The sequence below is a fragment of the Pyxicephalus adspersus genome, chromosome 5 (genome assembly GCF_032062135.1).
Source record: "Pyxicephalus adspersus chromosome 5, UCB_Pads_2.0, whole genome shotgun sequence".
In the NCBI taxonomy this organism is placed as follows: Eukaryota; Metazoa; Chordata; class Amphibia; order Anura; family Pyxicephalidae; genus Pyxicephalus; species Pyxicephalus adspersus.
Window position 1 is genome coordinate 128,960,336 of NC_092862.1, and position 18,400 is coordinate 128,978,735.

An 18,400-nucleotide genomic window follows, 5' to 3' on the forward strand; every position below is an offset into this window, starting at 1 on the left:
GTCATCCCTGGATAGCCGTCAAGACAACCAAAGATCCAAAAAACATAGACAGACTGGTGAAGATTTCCAAACCGGCTAGGAAGATTACAGAAGGCTGGGTGAATACAATTCTCCTTTCACTCCTTGCTGATTGGAGAGCTCAATTTTTGTCCCAAAGTTTATGAAAATCTTTACTAGTGGCAAAAAAATAATAAATAATACAGTACAGAGGTCCCCAAACAACCTTCACTTAGTTTGCTTAGATGTTATGGAGCACTTCATTGTGAAGCACAAAGGAAAGTAATGTGCAGTACACAAGGGCAATTAAAATACATCAGGTTTCTGAAAATCGGTCTTTGATTGGCTGCTGAAGTTCACTGTGCTTTATGACATGATTATAATTCAGTAGCTGATTAAAATTTGATAACTGGACTTTTATTTTAAAATTGTATTCCTGCTGTCTATTTTTACAATTTTGGTTTATAAAACATTGAACAGGTTTAAGTTACTGTGGTTACAAGGGCCACTTGTTATTTCAGTTTGACAGATCAAGGATAGTTGAATAAACCCAGAGACCAGTAATCACTAAGTAAACTGCATGTTCTTGTTTATTTATTGTACGAGGCTGCATATTATGTTGACATCCTATATATGAAAGATAAATATAAAGTTAATAATAATGTCAAAAATGCCCATACACACCATTCAACATAAAACATAGGGACTGTATCTCGTATCATGTACCACCCAGCTTAGTGCAAGTATCTGGAGCCCTCCTAGACATTTACCACAGTGCTTGTACAGGATACTCCACATTCTTGTGGCCGAAAGTCATTTTTAAGTGATTTTGTGGTCTGCAGTGAACAACAAGTAAAGTGTGTTTCCATATTTCCACTAATTGCTGGGCGGTGTGCTTCATGTGATAGTCACTTCCACCTCGGCTTTCAGATCCTGTTCTGTGATGTGTATGTCGGTAAGGCTGATGGCGTGCCAGTTATTCTATCCGTGTGTCATGTTTACGTGCATGCATTGTGTAGCCGTGAAATCCAGATGTCAATATTCAAAGAACATGTGAAGTACACATGCAAAAAAAGAAACCTTTCAAGAAAGAGGATTGTCTTCTTTATTGAATTGTTGTTGTGTAGGTATGTATGCATCCGTGTATAAGTATTCAGATATACACATGCACTTATGTAAATGCAACCCAGCCCAAAACGTTCTCTTTCTGCTGGTGTCAGAAGAGTTTGCATTTCTGTTTGATACTTATTGCTGCCCTTGATCACAGCAGGACAATCTTTTCCAGGCCCAGATGTAATCCAAAAAAAAAACTGGAATCCCTTTAGTTTCCTTTCTCCTATTTTTATAAACAATTGTTTTAGGGGAATCAACATTATGGTGTCTGTTGCTCAAATGGATTCCCCATACTATATATAGAGAATGCTTTTGAATACATCAAAAGAGTTAGTACAGCTAGCATGTGCTATCACATATTATTATAAGATATTTTTAACTCCCTGGAAGGGTGGCTATAGGAGATTCAGCAAATAAATACATTATAATGAAATATCATTGCAATACTTTGACGTTGTTAGCCTGTGTACAGTGAAATTGCAGGTTCATTTAAGGAATCTTTTTGTGAGTTGGTTGGATGTCTTTTATGACGTCATATGGCAAAAAACATACTGAAATAGAACATAAAGCTTGTAAAACTAATTTATCAAGAAATAAATGTGGAAGTATGTGTTTGCAATCGCAATTGAGATCAATGACCTTTAAATGTAAACACTCTCTAAATACATAATGAATCTTCTAGCAGTTGATAATCCGGGATGCTGATTGCAATGTCTAATATCCAGATAGCCACCAAAACTTTCTGCACACCTGCAACACTGTAGGATTGTGAGAAATATGACAAAGTAAAACAAATAAATCAGGGAAAGAATGTTTAAGTAGCAGCAACAGAATAAATACCTGCTAAAACACAACAGTTTTGTGTCTAATGTGTTTTGTCTGTATTCCCCATGGGCCACATACTATTACAGGCAGGAGATGGACCACAGCTTAAGGTGTAGCGGTCAAGCAGACAACGCCGTCTGTCCAGTTTCCGTTTTCTTTGGATTTCTCATTACACACCTTCCCCTTTTGTGAAATTGACAACATCATCTTTATCATCCCACTGGGCATTAAATTGAATCAATATTTTCTGTTTCAAATGTGAAAAAGAAATAAAGCAATCATTTAACACGCTGTAAAAAAGCTTCGCTTAACTGTACCATTAATAGACCCAGGGCTCCATAAACCAGAGGATCCTTTGTACACAGACACAGCTGCAAGGTTTGATAACTTGTTTCCGGGTTGAGCTATTTATTTAATATCCTCCTGGAATTTTTGTTGTTCTCTGCGATCAGTTTTACAGCTAATCAGGCAGCATCAAACCTTTCAAAAGGTGTGTAATGACATTTATTTATAGGTCAAGGAATCATTTACTGCCATTAAAGCACATAGACTTGGAAGATTCTCCACCCGGAAATGTTTCAGTGATTGTCAGATTCACTGCTTTATATAGAGACCCCTAAGTGAAAATGTACAAAAAAAAAAAAAAAAAAAAGATAACGAGCTACCCATCCAACAATACACAAAACATGTCAGTGCTTCATAAAAAAAATTTAAAAAAATACATCCAATAAAAGCGTCCAAGTGTTAAAAACAAATGCAAAACAATGGTGATTAAACTGTGTCAGTGCTACGGAATACACAAACCCTCAATATATAAATATAGTAATTGTCCTGTACCAGCACACCTTGTATTTTGTTTTTTACATCATTTTAAATCCTGCTTTTAATTTATACCAGATTTTATATGATTACTTAATGTTTGCGCCAGATTTATGACTGGATCAAAGGAAATTGTTTCATATTACTGAAATGTACCCGTCTCCTGACCAGCTGCCTGTCCATTTATCTGCTAGAACAAGCATGTGAAAGCCATATATAACCGTGGAGGAGAATGAGCGCTTTATGCGATACATCTTATTTACACCACAAGGCAATGGGCCTTTCAGATTAGTGCTGCGTGAGATAAATGACACTAATTTATATTGGTATGTTACATTGCTATGAAATCGACACTGTGTGCTTCCGGAGACTTCAACGGCACTCTCCTCTTTCAGCGAGATTTCTGTGTGTGACTTTGTAGTAAGCATATCATTCATTCTCTGCAAACTAAACACCACTCAGGGCCTGACTGAATGACAGCAGCGTGAAACATTTTTGCTCATGCTAATCGTTTTCAGAACAGGGGCCTGCTTCTTGGTGAAACAAGCTGCTATTTTCAGTAGCTCCATGTAAGAGCATGCTTTGACTGAAAGGTAACCCATATTTAGATTAAAGCTCCCACATGGAGCTGAGCTGTCACATAAAGTGGCTTGCCATACATTTAATAACCGGAGGCCGTAGGAAGCCTGCACACTTACGGAATGATGGTGCTTTGGCATGGTGAGCTTCTCTTTTGGATAGAAAGGCTCAGAGCGTGGACACAAGGACTGCTTGGGTTGCCAACTTCAAAGCCTTCCTTTTTAAAAATGTTCTCTCTTTAGTAGCCTCCGAACCCGGAAATATGTTCTTCAGGTCCATAATGAGCACTTTTCAACAAAAGTGGCTGCTTTCGCAGCTTGAAATATGCAAAGGGAAACATTCCAATCCAGCAGGGCCTCAGAAAGACATCAAGCTCTTTATTAGAAGATTAAAATCAAGCTGTGCATCAATCATCATGGGTTGCCTTGACACATGTCATACATGTGGTGAGAATGGATGTACAAAATACAGACCAAGCCTGCAATATGCAAGAGTAATGTTGACCTTCTAAAAAAGAAGTTTGCTGGTTTCCGAGATCCCAATGGATTTTACTTTTTTTGGGGGGAGGGTTATGTATATGGCAGACTGACAAGGCCTGTGATCCAACCAGAAGATGGCGACAATTGCAAAGTTCCCCATTTGGTACCAGTTTTCTAGCCATTTTCAAAGTTATTTAACCATATCCTCATCCCGACTCTCATCTGGGAATCTGGCCTATGGTGACCATTATGTTACTTTCTTCTGGTCAATGCTCACAAAGCTCCTTCCTGCCACACACCTGTGACTGGTCAGCGTGTGTCTATATGTGTGTATATATACATATATGTATTGATTTTATTCTTTTTACATTGCTCTTGTACACTTTTATCCTTTAAACTAGTTTCAATCTGATCTGGATATTTGCCATTATTATGGGCATATACTCAGAAAGTCTCCAGCATACCAGAAAAAGGTTCCCCCCAATTGTTTATAAACTTTTCACGATTTTGCAATATATAATATCCTACTGTCCCCATCCACCTTACCAACTTTTATTTGCCATAACCTTTATACACATAGAGCTCCAGTATGTACAGAACAAAATGGTTTCCAGAATCACCTGATAAGATACTGGCAGTAGCTGCAATCAGCAGAATTTTTTTTTTTTTACAAACTTCACTTTTATGATGTATTTCTAATAAAACATATCTTGAAATGTTTTACTCCTTTCATGAATCTGAGATTTAATTTTCACTTTTTGAGATTTAGCAGTGAACACACTTTATAAATAATCCTGTTTTGTTTAAACATGTATTACCTTCCAATGACTGGTAATGGCAGACAAATAATTTGTCTCACCTCTCAGTAAAAGGTTCAGACGCATCTGTAATTTTCTGTAGGCCAATTGCACGTATTATTACCATCCACATTATTTTGTAAAATAATGTCTGTGTTTTTGTAATGCTGATCAGTGGTTATTTAACCATTTCCAAAATAGGGTAATTAAGTAATTACTTTGCCATATTTGACCCGCTATTACTGTAGCGGCCCAGAGTTTGCCCTTATTGCGTTACGATCGCACATGTTCGGTAGTTGTTTAATTTGAAGGTGGAAGTTGACACAGTAAAATGAAACTGGTGTGTATCTCACAAAGCACATGTGCGACACATTGGTTTCTGTTAGTGAGCTGTCTGACAGACGAAAACATCTTTAACAGTCCACAGCACTCTCACTCCCATGATGCTCCATGTGTTAAAATGTTCTGTTTGAGACATACTTATAAAGATGATTTCCTCTCTGGGACTTTAACCTTTCTGTCCTCTGCAGGAGGCTGAGGGTTTAATGCAGGTTAACATATGTTATCCCATTGGGAGCACAACCTCAGTTGTCAATTAGACCCCATCAGCAGACAGCGAGCAAGCGCGCTGGAAGTCCGTACGGATGAGAGATGGAAAAAACTAACTTTTATGACAAAACCAGATTAAAACCATCTAATAAACGTAGATTTTATTTTCCAAAAAATGTACATTGAAATGGGCTCGTTGTACGGCAACCTTTCCAGGAACTGTAAAGATGTGGATTAGGCTAATATTTTTCTTTTAAGATGGCTGATATTTAATATGTTTAAATAATGGTGGGGCAGATGCTGGTCATTATGGAAAAGGCCTAGGGCACATGGTCTTCATGTGGCTGTAAGCTAAATCTAGATAGGGCATGCTGTGAAGTTTATTGGATAGGAAAAAATACAATGATACAACTTACATGACGACCAAATATACCTGCTCATGTATATCTTTATTACCCAAAACCTTGGTATCCAAAACATTATCATGTTGATTCCACTATCCACATGAAGCTGATCACATAGACAGTATTTAAAAACTGACATTTAGTAAAGTGTATTATTTTGTAGTTTGGGAAAATTTCACCCTTTGTATTTGTCCTGGTGACTGTCAGGAGAAAATATAAGTTTTCTAATGGTAATAGTTGTACTAGACTTCAATTTGAGGACCCTTCCTTTTACTGTCTTTTGAATGTGTCCTGTGTCAATGAAACAGGAAGTTAGGATGTATCTACTGGAAAAACTTTTTTTTTTTTTCTTTTGGAATGCATAAGGTTGATTAGTCAGCTAGCATTTTCTGAAAGAGATCAGCCTCCATGTTAGTTTTCAATATCCAAATACTATCTACTTAATTGTCATTTCATCTCTGTTTGTTTTACCCCTCATTTGTAGATACAACCCGAGGAAAGAGGAGTCAAGAGTGTGATGGTTTGGAATACATATTTATCTCCAAACACTTGTTTGAAGCTGACATACACAATAACAAGTAAGTTGGGACATTTCTACTTTGTGTGTTTTCTGAAATAAAATATAAAACGGGGCTGATTTACTGAAGGAATTGAGGCTATTCACTTACCAAGGTGAGTTATCACCTTATAAGAGATAATTCACTTAGCTTATTGCAGTGTTCTCCTCTTTTTGTTAAGCTGGGAAGAAAGAAACGGTAGGCAGGTAGTGACTCCTACTTCACAACCACCCAAAGTGAATAAAACTTCACAACCACCCAAAAACAGCCGGCTGGTTACTGAAAAGTGTTGAAAGGTGCACCTGGCTAAAAGGGACTGGGGAGAACACTGTTGTTGAATATAGCAATAGTTCCGAATAGAATACCCGATCACATGCAAGGAAATTCAGAAACAAAATTCTTTTTCATTGTACATAATTGGATGTTAGAAGTCAGCAAAACATTATCTCATTACCTAAGTTAATATCCCTGGCAACATTTGCATCCAATGCATGTGAACAGTAGATACTCCTTTAATAAATCTTCAATACAACTTTAGCATTTGTGCAAAATGGGTTGTAAACTGCTACCTGGGCGCAGCAGTAGTTTGCTTTGCCGTTAGGCAGGAACTCACCATTTTTACTTTAGATATACTTTCAAAACTTTCACCCTCAGAACCCTAAGCTGATAAAAAAAAAAGCCTTATAAATCATCAGTGGCAGGTACACTTTAAGAAGTTGCTGCTCATCCAAACGTCCCCAGAATACCAATAAGTTTTAAAAGGTCATGCAGGAGCACAGGCCTCGGCAGAAGCTGCTTGTGTTCCACTCAGGACAGTGCCAGCAACACCACCGGCTGTATGGATTTTCTTTACTCCTAAGCATTATTTACATAAATGTTATAAATACCCAACTGTTCGAAGCTTGTTACACAGAATAAATTGACTCGGTGATCTGTGCCTAGGAGGGAGGACTGTGGAGATTATGGGCAACCAGCCGGGTGTTATTTTTCACATTAATTGCACATCCCCGAAAGCTGGAAGTTGACCCTGGCAGCCACAATTCAGAGGCACTAACAAGTTTCATTATATGAAACATCAACACAGTTTGTCACTCTTGTCAACAGAACATTGGTGATTTCATTTTTTACATTGACTCATTGACCGCTGGAAATCTTGTGGGCTTTACCCCCTGGCATGTGACATTTCAAAATGCATTCACATAACCCATAAAAAAAATAGTTCTGTCTTCTTTTTTTTTTGAGTGGGGGAGTCAGTTTTCTCACTGTTTTTCTGTAATCTTACAAAACCTTCAAAACCACAGATATAATAGTTTTGTGCTTTGATTTTATTCTTATTTCTTTTTTTGGACATGAAATAGATTTATAATCTCTAGCTCGTCTTGATTGTCTAGAGAGTTGTGAAATTCTAGATTTGCCCCAGGGGACTTATGTTCTTGGTTTCCAGAACTGCACAGTTAAAATTACCAATTCCTAGGGCTCTATTTTAAAAAAGCAATGAATCTGACATTCACTGAAACATTCCCTGGTGGATAATCTATTTTAACCATTGAAACACATCGACCTGAAAGATTCTGGAATGTCAGGTTCATGCTTTATAAAAAGATTCACTAGTAGACAAAAATCAATAATATTCCTGTAATAATTCCCTGGACTTTGTGGTTGACGTAAATCTCATAACAAATGTTACAAATAAAAAAAATGCGACCAGACAAGCCCTTTATTTCTGAAGAGACTGGCAATGTGCCTTTAGCAATAAAAAAACTTACCTGTCTGATTGCAATTTTTCATTAACTCACCAAATCCTGCTCTGTTGTAAGTGTCATCATATTCATCTGGCCCTCTTTCAGGTGTGGGATCTTCAGCCATCTTGATTGGCTGGGCTGGAATGATAGATTTCCCCCAAACATTCATTCTGGCAGCACCAGTGTATTCCAGGATACACCACAAATCCCGGGTTCCTACACTGGCCAGTGCATAGTGCTTTGGTGCTGACCATACTTTGGAGGACCTAGGTATTGGTCATAGTCTTTACTTTGAAAGGTATGAGCAGTCTGAATTCTGATCCTCTACTTAAGCAGAGATTATAAGACAATGAGGTCATGCTTTCAGATATATGGACAGCACTGATGGTGGTTTGGAGCACAGTTGTCTCCGATGTATCTGGAAGAATAGTATGTGGATTCTCCTCCTATTAGCGGGAATGTAGATTACCATTTTCAGTCTCTAGTCCTCAAAGGCCACAATCCAAACACATTGTTAGTGTCTGTAACATTTACAGTAAATTTCAGAAATTTACAACAACATCTGAATATTGGCGATTAATGTAAAAGTTGCACGAGACCCTGACTGCCTGATACCTCCTGGGTATTTCTTTTAGTCTTTGAGGTTGCCTATCACATCAAAGGACCAATATGCCAATCCAAGCTTAGTAAAATATAACTTTACTTTAGATTTTTGATCTGTAATTTTCACTAATGTTCAGCTTTGTTTATGCATGTTTCCTAATCTACTCTTTTTGAATTCCCCAGGTTTGTAACATAAATGTTAATTTAAAGTGATCCTGTGGCCAGGACATGCATGGATTTACATATTTTTGTAAAAACAAGCCCTTGCTGAGATGGGGAGCTGTGGGCAATTTGGATTATAATTCTATAGTAATACAAGAACAGAAGTTTTTGTATCAGTTCAGCCTGCTCCCTTTCCCAGCAGTGATTTAGCTGTCTTCTATCAAAATGTAATTGAAAGTCTGTGGGAGAGCAGAGCTAAGAGATCTTAGCTGCTGAGAGAAGGCAACTGTTTTCAGTGCTCCAGTTGAACATTGAAATATATTCACATTTAAAGCAGAACTGAGCATTCAGTTCAGCTAATTTACTAAGATTTTATTAGGAATATGTAAATACTTGACTGTACATACCCTGAGCACAAGTTCACTTTACGCTTCACTGAGTGCATTATTGGGATAGATAATAATAACAGAACAATTGACAGATATACATTTCCTACAGAAAATCCTGCAGCACTGATCACATGATTAGATGCCTTGGTCTTTGTTTACATGATATCTGCTATAAAAGAAGATCAAGCAATTTTATGACCCTTCATTTTAAGAGAGATCACAAATACACCTGCCTTTAGATATGAATGAGTGAATCAAAGGCAGTATTTACTCTAGGAAAGGATTCCATTCTCCATCTCTTTATGTATTCATCCCAGCAAGACTGTTACCATTTCAGCATTCAGCCTCTATTAAACAGTAATTAAAACTGCCCTTATCCTTTAAGAGCTGCCATAGAGCCACATCTTGTCCAGCCTAGATGTAAAGCTGCATTGGCAGGCACCCAGCAACTTATGTGTTTAATATCTTACCTTATCTTGTTTTGGTTTTTAAGCAGCAGATAAGCTTTTATGGCAGATAATCTGCCATCTTCTTTCTGTCAACAGTTCCAAAGCCTTCCCGCTTTAGTTATTGGCAGCTGAAGGCAGCTATACCTCAGTGTGCAATGAAATTTCAGTAGTTTCAATTGTTTAACTTCTCCAGCTTTTTTATTGTATAGCATTAGCTCAGACAAAGAGCTGATGGAAAACATTAGTGCGCTCTTAAGCTGAAGTGTTTTTTCTTTGCAGGTTAACTGTAACCCTAGCAGGTGTTACTGATTTTAAAATGTAAAATACAAGGTTTATATATATCTATATATATGTTGGGGGGAAAAAAGGACACGCTAAAGGACTTGGCAAAGCTTTACGTCTTCTAAAACATGGTAAGATAACATAGAAAACCTTCTGCTTCTAATTTAACTTTATGAAAGTTTTAGTAAAGTTTTTGTTCCCATCTGCCGCTAACTGGATGTTTTTTCTTCTCTTAATTCGATAAGGTTTATTGAGTACGGCGAATATAAGAACAATTACTACGGCACAAGTATCGACTCGGTACGGTCTGTGCTGACCAAAAACAAAGTCTGTTTGCTGGATATACAACCCAGTGTAAGTAAAAAATATTCTTTACTGACTGTTGGAATAATATGTCAGCGGGAGACTTCCTTTTCTTTCTACATTTTCTCCAAATAATTGTAGTTGTACAAACGATATGTCATAAACGTTTGTTGCAGCTGGACAGGGGATAGTATTCATTTATTAACTCGTTCAGAGAAGGACGGAGCTGAAATTTGTTTGGTCATTTGACCTCCCCTTCCTTTTTCCTTGTCTGTGCTCCTGTTTAGAAGAAGCTGTTTAGAAAAAAAAGGAAAAGTGAAGTTTTTACGAAATAAAGTAAAGTTTTTTAATACAGTTATTATAATAATATTTTCCTTTAGAGGATTCAAATGAATTATAATCTACTATGGGGAAACACAAAATGCTATCTCTCCCCCCCCCCCCTCTCTCTCCCTCTCTTTTTCTCGTTCTCCCCTATCTCTCTTTCTCTCTCTCTCCCTCTCTCTCTCTCTCCTTTCTCTCCCTCTCTTTCTATTTTTTATTTTTTTCTCTCTCTCTCCATCAACCTTAAAAAATCCTGGCTTCACAGTGGTCACCACAAAATTCACATATAGCAATAGCAATTCTTCACTTTTATGGGGATGAAAAGTTGTGGGGTTCAAAGGCAGTCAACCATGCCTTCTGCTCTCCATTGTAAATGGGTTCAGACAACCACCTACACATATAGTTACTGTAGGTCACCATGCATAAATACCTGCACCGCCTCCAAACCACTGATGTTTGTGCTCTATTAGTGTAAACATAGCCTAAAGCTGAACTCTAAACCAAGTTATATCATGGACCATTTGTGTGTCATGCCAGAGATGAGGTGAGTAGTATTTTTTAAACTAAGTTAACATGTAGTTGTCATTCAAAGGATAACTGTACTTTTAAAAAAATTTGGCTTATCCTTTTTTTTTCTTTTTCTGTGCCTTAATTTAACCCACCCAGATTCAAACTTTTTTGACATTTCAGCAGCTGCAGCTCTTGTGTTTTGTTTACATGCTGCAGCTACTGTGCAATAAAGCCCTATACACTAAAGCAGGTTGCAGTATATATGAATGTGTGGGTGCATGGTTTATATTAGGTCAGGAGAGTGATAGAAATAAAATAACTGTAGCTTGAAAATTATCTTTCAAATGTAAAAGCAGGTACTGTATAATAGACATTTGGGGGTTGGCCCAGGACATCCTAATTAACCTCTTTATTTATACTAAAGAACAAGGAGTAAGCATTAATGTTCCTATTAAACAGTATGTTTTAAAGAAATTTTTTATGTATTTTTTTATTTATTCTTTTATTATGTATGTATTATTTACTTTTTAGGACCTAAAAAACCGTCAAATGCCTAACCATATTTATTTACCCCCCACTTTACAATGCTTGAGAACCCCTGACTGATCTTGTTACATTGTATTCTTGCAGAGCTTAGTTAAGTATCCACTGTGCCCAGTTTAAAGTGTTTTGTTTTTATGTTTATCTTTCTTTGTTCCATTTAGAATGGGGCAAACAGAAAAATGGTTATGTATGTATTATGGTTATGTATTACACAAATTACATAATTTTTATTATGTGCCATCTATAACAACAGCTATCAGTTAAAAAAATTGCTGCTTTTCAGCAGAATCAACTTTTTTAGAAGATCAATCTGATTGACAGCTATAGAAAAACAAAGTTCCAAAGTTTTCGTATAGATTCTGCATTTCCATCAGAGGTCAGTTGCTCACACCAAAAAATCCTTTTCCTCAATTATCCCGGATAATGACAGATAAAATGTTCTTGGCTGCTGTAAGTTCTGATTTAGCTTGAGCTCTCTTTTCATCTCCTTGGTAGTATCTTCTGTTCCCAGATTTTACATCACCCCTCCAGACCATTACCGCCATCCACAATGGACGCTTCTCTGTGGAAGCCCAGGGGAGCACATTAAAGGTTATGGAGACTGTTAAGTTTATTATTTCACTGTGTGGCTTTGTAGAATCACATTTAGCAGAAAGCCGAGCTTCAAGCATTTAAGCAATTTCTTGCAGAAAATGTCCAATATTTTGTAATATCGTGGAAAATGCTGAGATAGCAGGATATTAATAGTCAATCGCTAATAGACCTCTGGAGGGGTGGTTGGTCTGTTTCTGCTGACTGGAATAATACAGCGCGGCCTGACTTGCCCGCATACTGTGGGAAGAACACGCTCCATTTCGTCTTGAAATGAAGTAAGGGGTGTTTTCGGCTTTCCGACTGCAGGTGACACAGTGCAGTCATTTGGCTGCATTTATTTGACAAAAGCCTTCAAAATGAGTGAGTTCTTCCTGCAACATGAGGAACTATGACTCTGATGAGACACTCCGGTCAGCATTCCTCAGGGCTCTAACATTCTGCAGACACTTGCGGTGGTGAAAGGTGTTCCCCTCCATCTTCCTCTGTATAGCTTCACCTTATGTCTCCCTCTGCTGTAGCCAAGTATCGCATGTTAGCAATGTCACTAAGGACAGTGGGTTCTTTTAAGGGGAAACAATTGAGTGGTCATAAAGAGAGATTATAGTATACATTCATTGAGCCATTTCTTGGGTATTATTGTATTGTGCAACTACTAGCATGATATCTTCTTTTTAAACATTTTTTTGTTTTGGTTTTCTTATCATTTTCAATTCTGTTCCTTACAGCTTTAAAAATTATTTTTGACCCACCAAAAATGTTTTAAAGCACTGGACTGGTTAAATAACAAATAGCGCTGCAGATTTTGTGATGTTGCACAATTGTAAATTAAAACCATTTTGTCAAAAATGTACAAAAATCATTATTACCTTACACAAAGACAACCTTATATTATTCCCACTGCATCTACAAGATAAAACTGTATTTATTTAATAAATATTAAAGGTACCCAAAGCTGTATATAAGCTTAGTGATTAGCAAAGTGGCCTTTGCAACAATAGGTCCCAGGTTAGAATCTCGGCCAAGACACTATCTGCATGCAGTTTGCAGGTTCTCTTTGTGTTTGCGTGGGTTTCCTCTAGGTACTCCTATTTCCTCCCACAGTCCAAAAAAACATGCAGTTAGTTAATTAGCTTCCCCAAAAAAACATTGACCTTATACTATATTAAAGACATATGACTATGGTAGGGACATTAAATTGTGAGTCCCTTTGAGAAACAGCTAGTGACATGACTATAGACTTTGTACAGCGCTGTCTATTTTGATGGCGCTATATAAATACTGTGTAATAATAATATTAATCCTGTTGCGGTAATGCACCTTTCACAGAGAGTGAGTGTAGTAATGCAATGCAGTACAAAAATGTGAAAGCTGCCTAAAGTTAGGACAGTATGTTAATGTGTGTTATATTGCTCATTATGGGTGTTGCGTTAAGGCAGCCCAATCATTTGTAATGGGCTGCATACTTACCTTAGTTTCGGGAACCTTCATTTTTTTGTTTAAATACTGTCACCATAGAGAAACAAGTGACAGGTCCTCTATGGAGTTGCCTATTTTCAGGTGTCTAAACAGCCACCTGATGTTTCCCCTTTGAGACAAAAACAGATCAAGAACTTTTAATTTCTCAGAAATATTAAGCACTCTGTTTTCATTCAGAAACGAAATTAATGTAATCACTTTACATATTTATCGTCATATTTACCAATCTCCACACTTGTTATCCTGAAGGGAAAAGCCAGTGGGTCCACAATGGTATCAAGGATTGGAGGGGCATACAAATGGCACTAACAATGAGCTGTAGAATAAACATGGAGGAGCTTATATGCTGGCCAGGCACACAGAAAAGGTCTTATAAAAGGCAGCAGAATAAAAGGTAGCTTTGTACAGCACAGAAAGGCTGCTGGAAACACCAAACCTAAATTTTAGCATAAGAATGTTTCCCTTGCTATTGTTTACTAACTAGGCAATTGGTATTTCTGGGTCCTCCTGATCCAACATGACCTTCCACATAGAGGTCAGAGTATGCTTGGATATATAGTTCACACTTAAAAAACATTCTGGAGCTTGCAGCCCCTTAAGGGGGTAATTGCCTAAACTCATCCCATTTCTACTTTTCCTCCTACCTGCAAGAATCTTTGTACTTGTAAATGTCCTCTGTGATCTGAGTTGATCCTATTATCCCATTTATGAAGTTTTCAAGCAGCTACTCTTTAAGAGCTCACTTGGGACACTGTTAATTTAGTCTTACTAAGATTTTATTGCCATTGTAGAGCAATTCCTCAGTTTTATTATGCCCACCTGACTCGCAAGTATCGGTCTCCTTTCACTTACTCAGCAGTATCTCTCCTACTTGCCAAGGTTCTTGGATGGAGTTTTCAAAGTTATCATTATCCAAAGCTTTGAAGTGTGTAGAAAGCCCCCTTTACTGAGCTGTTAAGGTGCACACCTAGCACAGGCTAAGGCCCCGGCCTCTTCTCTCACGTGTCAGTCTGCTTTGCTGTAGGAATAATTACCTGCTAATACATAACACATATTTATACATCTAAAATCTTATCATTGTAGCTTGCAAAACATATTATATTGTCACTCATGGGACTAATGCTATGGAGACTACATAGACTTCTATAGCCTTAATATAAAATTATATGACTTCTATAATTCAAGTTCCATGGGAGCCGGGAAGAACTTTCCTACTGAGTTGTTCATAGCCTCCAGTTACATTCTCCATTTTCTTTTCGTAGTGCCACATGGCAAATCAAAGGGTAGAATGTTGTTGAATTGGGCAGCTTGGACAACTTAGATACAGGGGGAAAACTGTGCATGGAAGCATCTTGTACCCCCTTCACAGTGTCAGTTTAATTACTGTAAACTGGACTGGCTGCTTTCAGAATACTGGGTTCTATTAGGACATAGGTTAACAAAATGGTTGCTGGTCTTCAAAATTATCAATTGTTGTAATATTAGTTGATATTGGATAATAAAAAAAAGGTTTGTGGTTCCAAACTCCAATGACCTTGTAGTGGGTGTGTTATAAATATTAGTACACAAACCTCGGAACCTTTTCTCCCACCCACCAGTTGACATGACATTACATTTAATATAATAACATAGGAAGTTAAGAAATTATTGTAAAATTTAGGATGATTTTGAAGTCTAAACTCTATCAGTAAAGGTGCTGGTCTATTATTACTGTATTATACTACAACCCAAAACTAAAATTTTTGTTTTGAATGAAGGTAGGGCAGGGTCACATAGTGTGTTAAATTATACTTACCTTTGCAACTGTATTGTGAAGATCTACAATTACAAATTAGCCATTATTTTCCATTGAAATATGGCACTGCGCCCGCCTCATTGGCCTATGTACTTTAACACTTTTTTAACCTATTTCAACCCAACCCTACCGGACTTCTTTTCATGCCAAAAAGACAAACACCAATAAAAAAAGATCTAATCTGGTTCCTAAACAAGCAGTCCAGAAAAGGGAGCAAACAATCTTCGAATGAAACATATTTGGTTTTTACACCCGCCAAATGAGAATGAAAAAAAAAACAGTAAAAATTTCCAGGCCTCTTAATGTGACTTTCTGTCCAGATATGACATCACCCAAGTTAAAAGGGGAATTATTAATAGACAGCAATGGTGGCTGACGGCGAACAAAACGGACTTTGGATTTAGTACGAAATGAAAATATCCATTCCGTGTGTTTACATAGATCTGTTTGAAATATAATTGCCACCAAATTCAAAAAGCAGAGTGTAAGCTTTGGGCATCAAAATGCCTACTGGCTGTGGTATATGCAGTGCCTGCCAAACTGATCAGACTTTCCAGGCCTGGCACAGAGCGTGGAAATTAAAGCCTTCTAACCATTGAAATAACAGCAGATACAGTAAGTGTTTTAAATGCTAGCGTACCAGTGTACATATTTGAGAAATGTAATGTGTTTCCTATTACTGAATGCGTTTATTTTTATTTTTTTACGGGGACTGATATCTGATTTTTTTTCTTTTTGCTCTTTAATCCCTTGTAGAGCATAAAACATTTAAGGACTTCTGAATTTAAGCCTTTTGTGATATTCATCAAGCCACCATCCATTGAACGTTTGCGAGAAACCAGGAGAAATGCCAAAATGATCTCCAGCAAAGACGAGCGGGCGGCCTCAAAACATTTTACAGTAAGTGGTACTATCATGATGACAATAAATGAATCCACAGAGCATTTGTCAAATTGAAGTGCTAAATTGAATGATACTCTGGTATGCTTTAGGGTTTTTTTATGGTAGTATATGGGAACATGTTTTGTTATTATGTGTTTAAGGACAAATATTATCTAGCGCATTAATACTTCTACTTGTTGTCAGGGCACACATGCCAAAATATATTTCTTTTTTTTCTGTGAAAATGTGCTTTAAACCCCAGTTAATTATTTATTCTCTGCCTCCAGAACCCTTAGACTCAATTAACATCAGTTGCAATGCCACATAATAATAGTGCAGCTGTTGATTAAACCCACATTTTCAGTACAAAAATTACACTGAAATTATTAGTAGTACAAACAAACTCAACAAAATCCCTAGGATTTTTAAAATTTAAAAGATAAGGTTGCCCTAAGTAAACAAATGCCAGCCCTCAATAAATGCCATAACGATGAACTGTGACCCCAAAATTAATGATCTAAATGCATGCACGTGAATGCATGTGATACTACAGCCACAAACTTGATCAGCTTCTTCCATGGCCATAGTAGCCAGGCTTTGTCAGCTCAGCTGCGTGGGTTCATAGTACTCAGGAGAGGCAGGAATATCCAGGATTCAGGGGGCCTGATTTAATGAAGCTCTCCAAGGCATGAAAGATACACTTTCATCAGTGAAGCTGGGTTATCCAGCAAACCTGGAATGGATTTCTTAATAATTAGTAATTTGCTATTTGTTAGCAAATGTTTTCAATCCTGGATAAGGTCCATTTTAGGATTTGCTGGATCACCCAGCTTCACTGATGAAAGTGTATCCTCTCCAGCCTTGGAGAACTTTAATAAATCAGGCCCAGGGTGAGAGGAAGTGGTTTTAACATGTTCATAAGCATGTAAAAATGGTTGCTTTACAACCCAGATCACTGCTACAACAAAACCAGGGAGACTGTGAAAAAGCAAGTTCTTGCTGTCAATGATGTACAAGAGATTATTAAACCCTTACTCCATATTTATATTTAATTGACCTCACAGCTGAAAATCCTAAAATATTATTTATGTATACAAAATAATAATCTATTCATAAGTAAGACTCATTGGGTATTATAACATTACATTAGTGATACAATGTAGATTTTTTTTTCTTTATGGGGTACTTTTGACCTTGTTTGTGCCACATTTTTTTGATACAACTTGTCCCCTAATTTGTGTTTGCATTGAAGGCCAAGGAGCTCTATACTGTGACTTTCATTTGAACATCTGTATTTCACCCCTGTGTTTAAGCAGGAGCCAGCACCTGTCACAAAAGCCCTTGTATCTAAACATTTTTGGTCCAGAAGTTTTGTCTTTTCTTTATACCAAGCCAAGGAAAGTTTTTCCTTTCTTAGATCAAGCTACACTTGAACTTTCCAACTCGTCAGTATAGAATTTGTCGAGGTTAAAGCATAGGTATTCAGTTTCATGCCACTCAGATTAAACAGGTTTTATTTCCTTCTCGAACTGCACAAAACCAACATTTATCAGAATGTTGCCTATTAAGATAAAAGCGGCAGACAACTTTTATTGCACGTATTAGCTAGAACAAAATGTGTTATTTTTTCATAAAACTTTATTATCTTAAACATTTTCAGGTCTGGCAATAAAGGGATTAAATAAAGCAAGCATTTCATAAGTGTGCTCAATTTACTCATAACCGGGCATTACCCATGTTTGAGAGTACATGTTCATTTTCTAGAACAGTGACAGTTAGCTTTATGGTGCATTTGATAAGTATTTAGAAACCAATGGCATTTCAGAGTGTAAGTATGAAAAATCTGGGGCTCACCCTGTAAATCAGGGGTTTTCTGTAACTAAACACTATGAGATACAATTCTAATACAGTGCATGTGACTTTCAGCAAAAATTCAATGGGGGTGAATCACTCCTTAAAAACATGCACCAGAGATACACTTTCCACTCTCATAAAACACAAAATTACTCAATCTTTTCAATTAACCTCTTGGTACATGTATAAGATGATTCTCAATGACTCCCACTGCATATTAAGCCAGCGGTTTCACCTTACTCCTTCCCAATACCTCAACATATGCCAACATGCTTGTTACTATGTATTTTGGATTTTTGTGTATCATATTTTCATTGTTGTTCTCCTTTGCAATTACCCTGCCTCTTACTAAGCACCAGGAAGATTCACCTGT

The 18,400-nt window shown here is 37.2% G+C and overlaps 1 protein-coding gene across 2 annotated transcripts in view; it reads left to right on the top strand.

The window, feature by feature from the left end:
* Window positions 1–18,400, top strand: part of MPP7 (MAGUK p55 scaffold protein 7) — a 235,597-nt gene that overhangs the window by 205,948 nt on the left and 11,249 nt on the right. For both annotated transcript variants that reach the window (XM_072412676.1, XM_072412677.1), the window contains exons 15-17: window positions 6,047–6,140; window positions 9,992–10,100; window positions 16,048–16,191. In XM_072412676.1, the coding sequence (XP_072268777.1) occupies window positions 6,047–6,140; window positions 9,992–10,100; window positions 16,048–16,191 (347 nt within the window). The remainder of the gene's footprint in view (window positions 1–6,046; window positions 6,141–9,991; window positions 10,101–16,047; window positions 16,192–18,400) is intronic.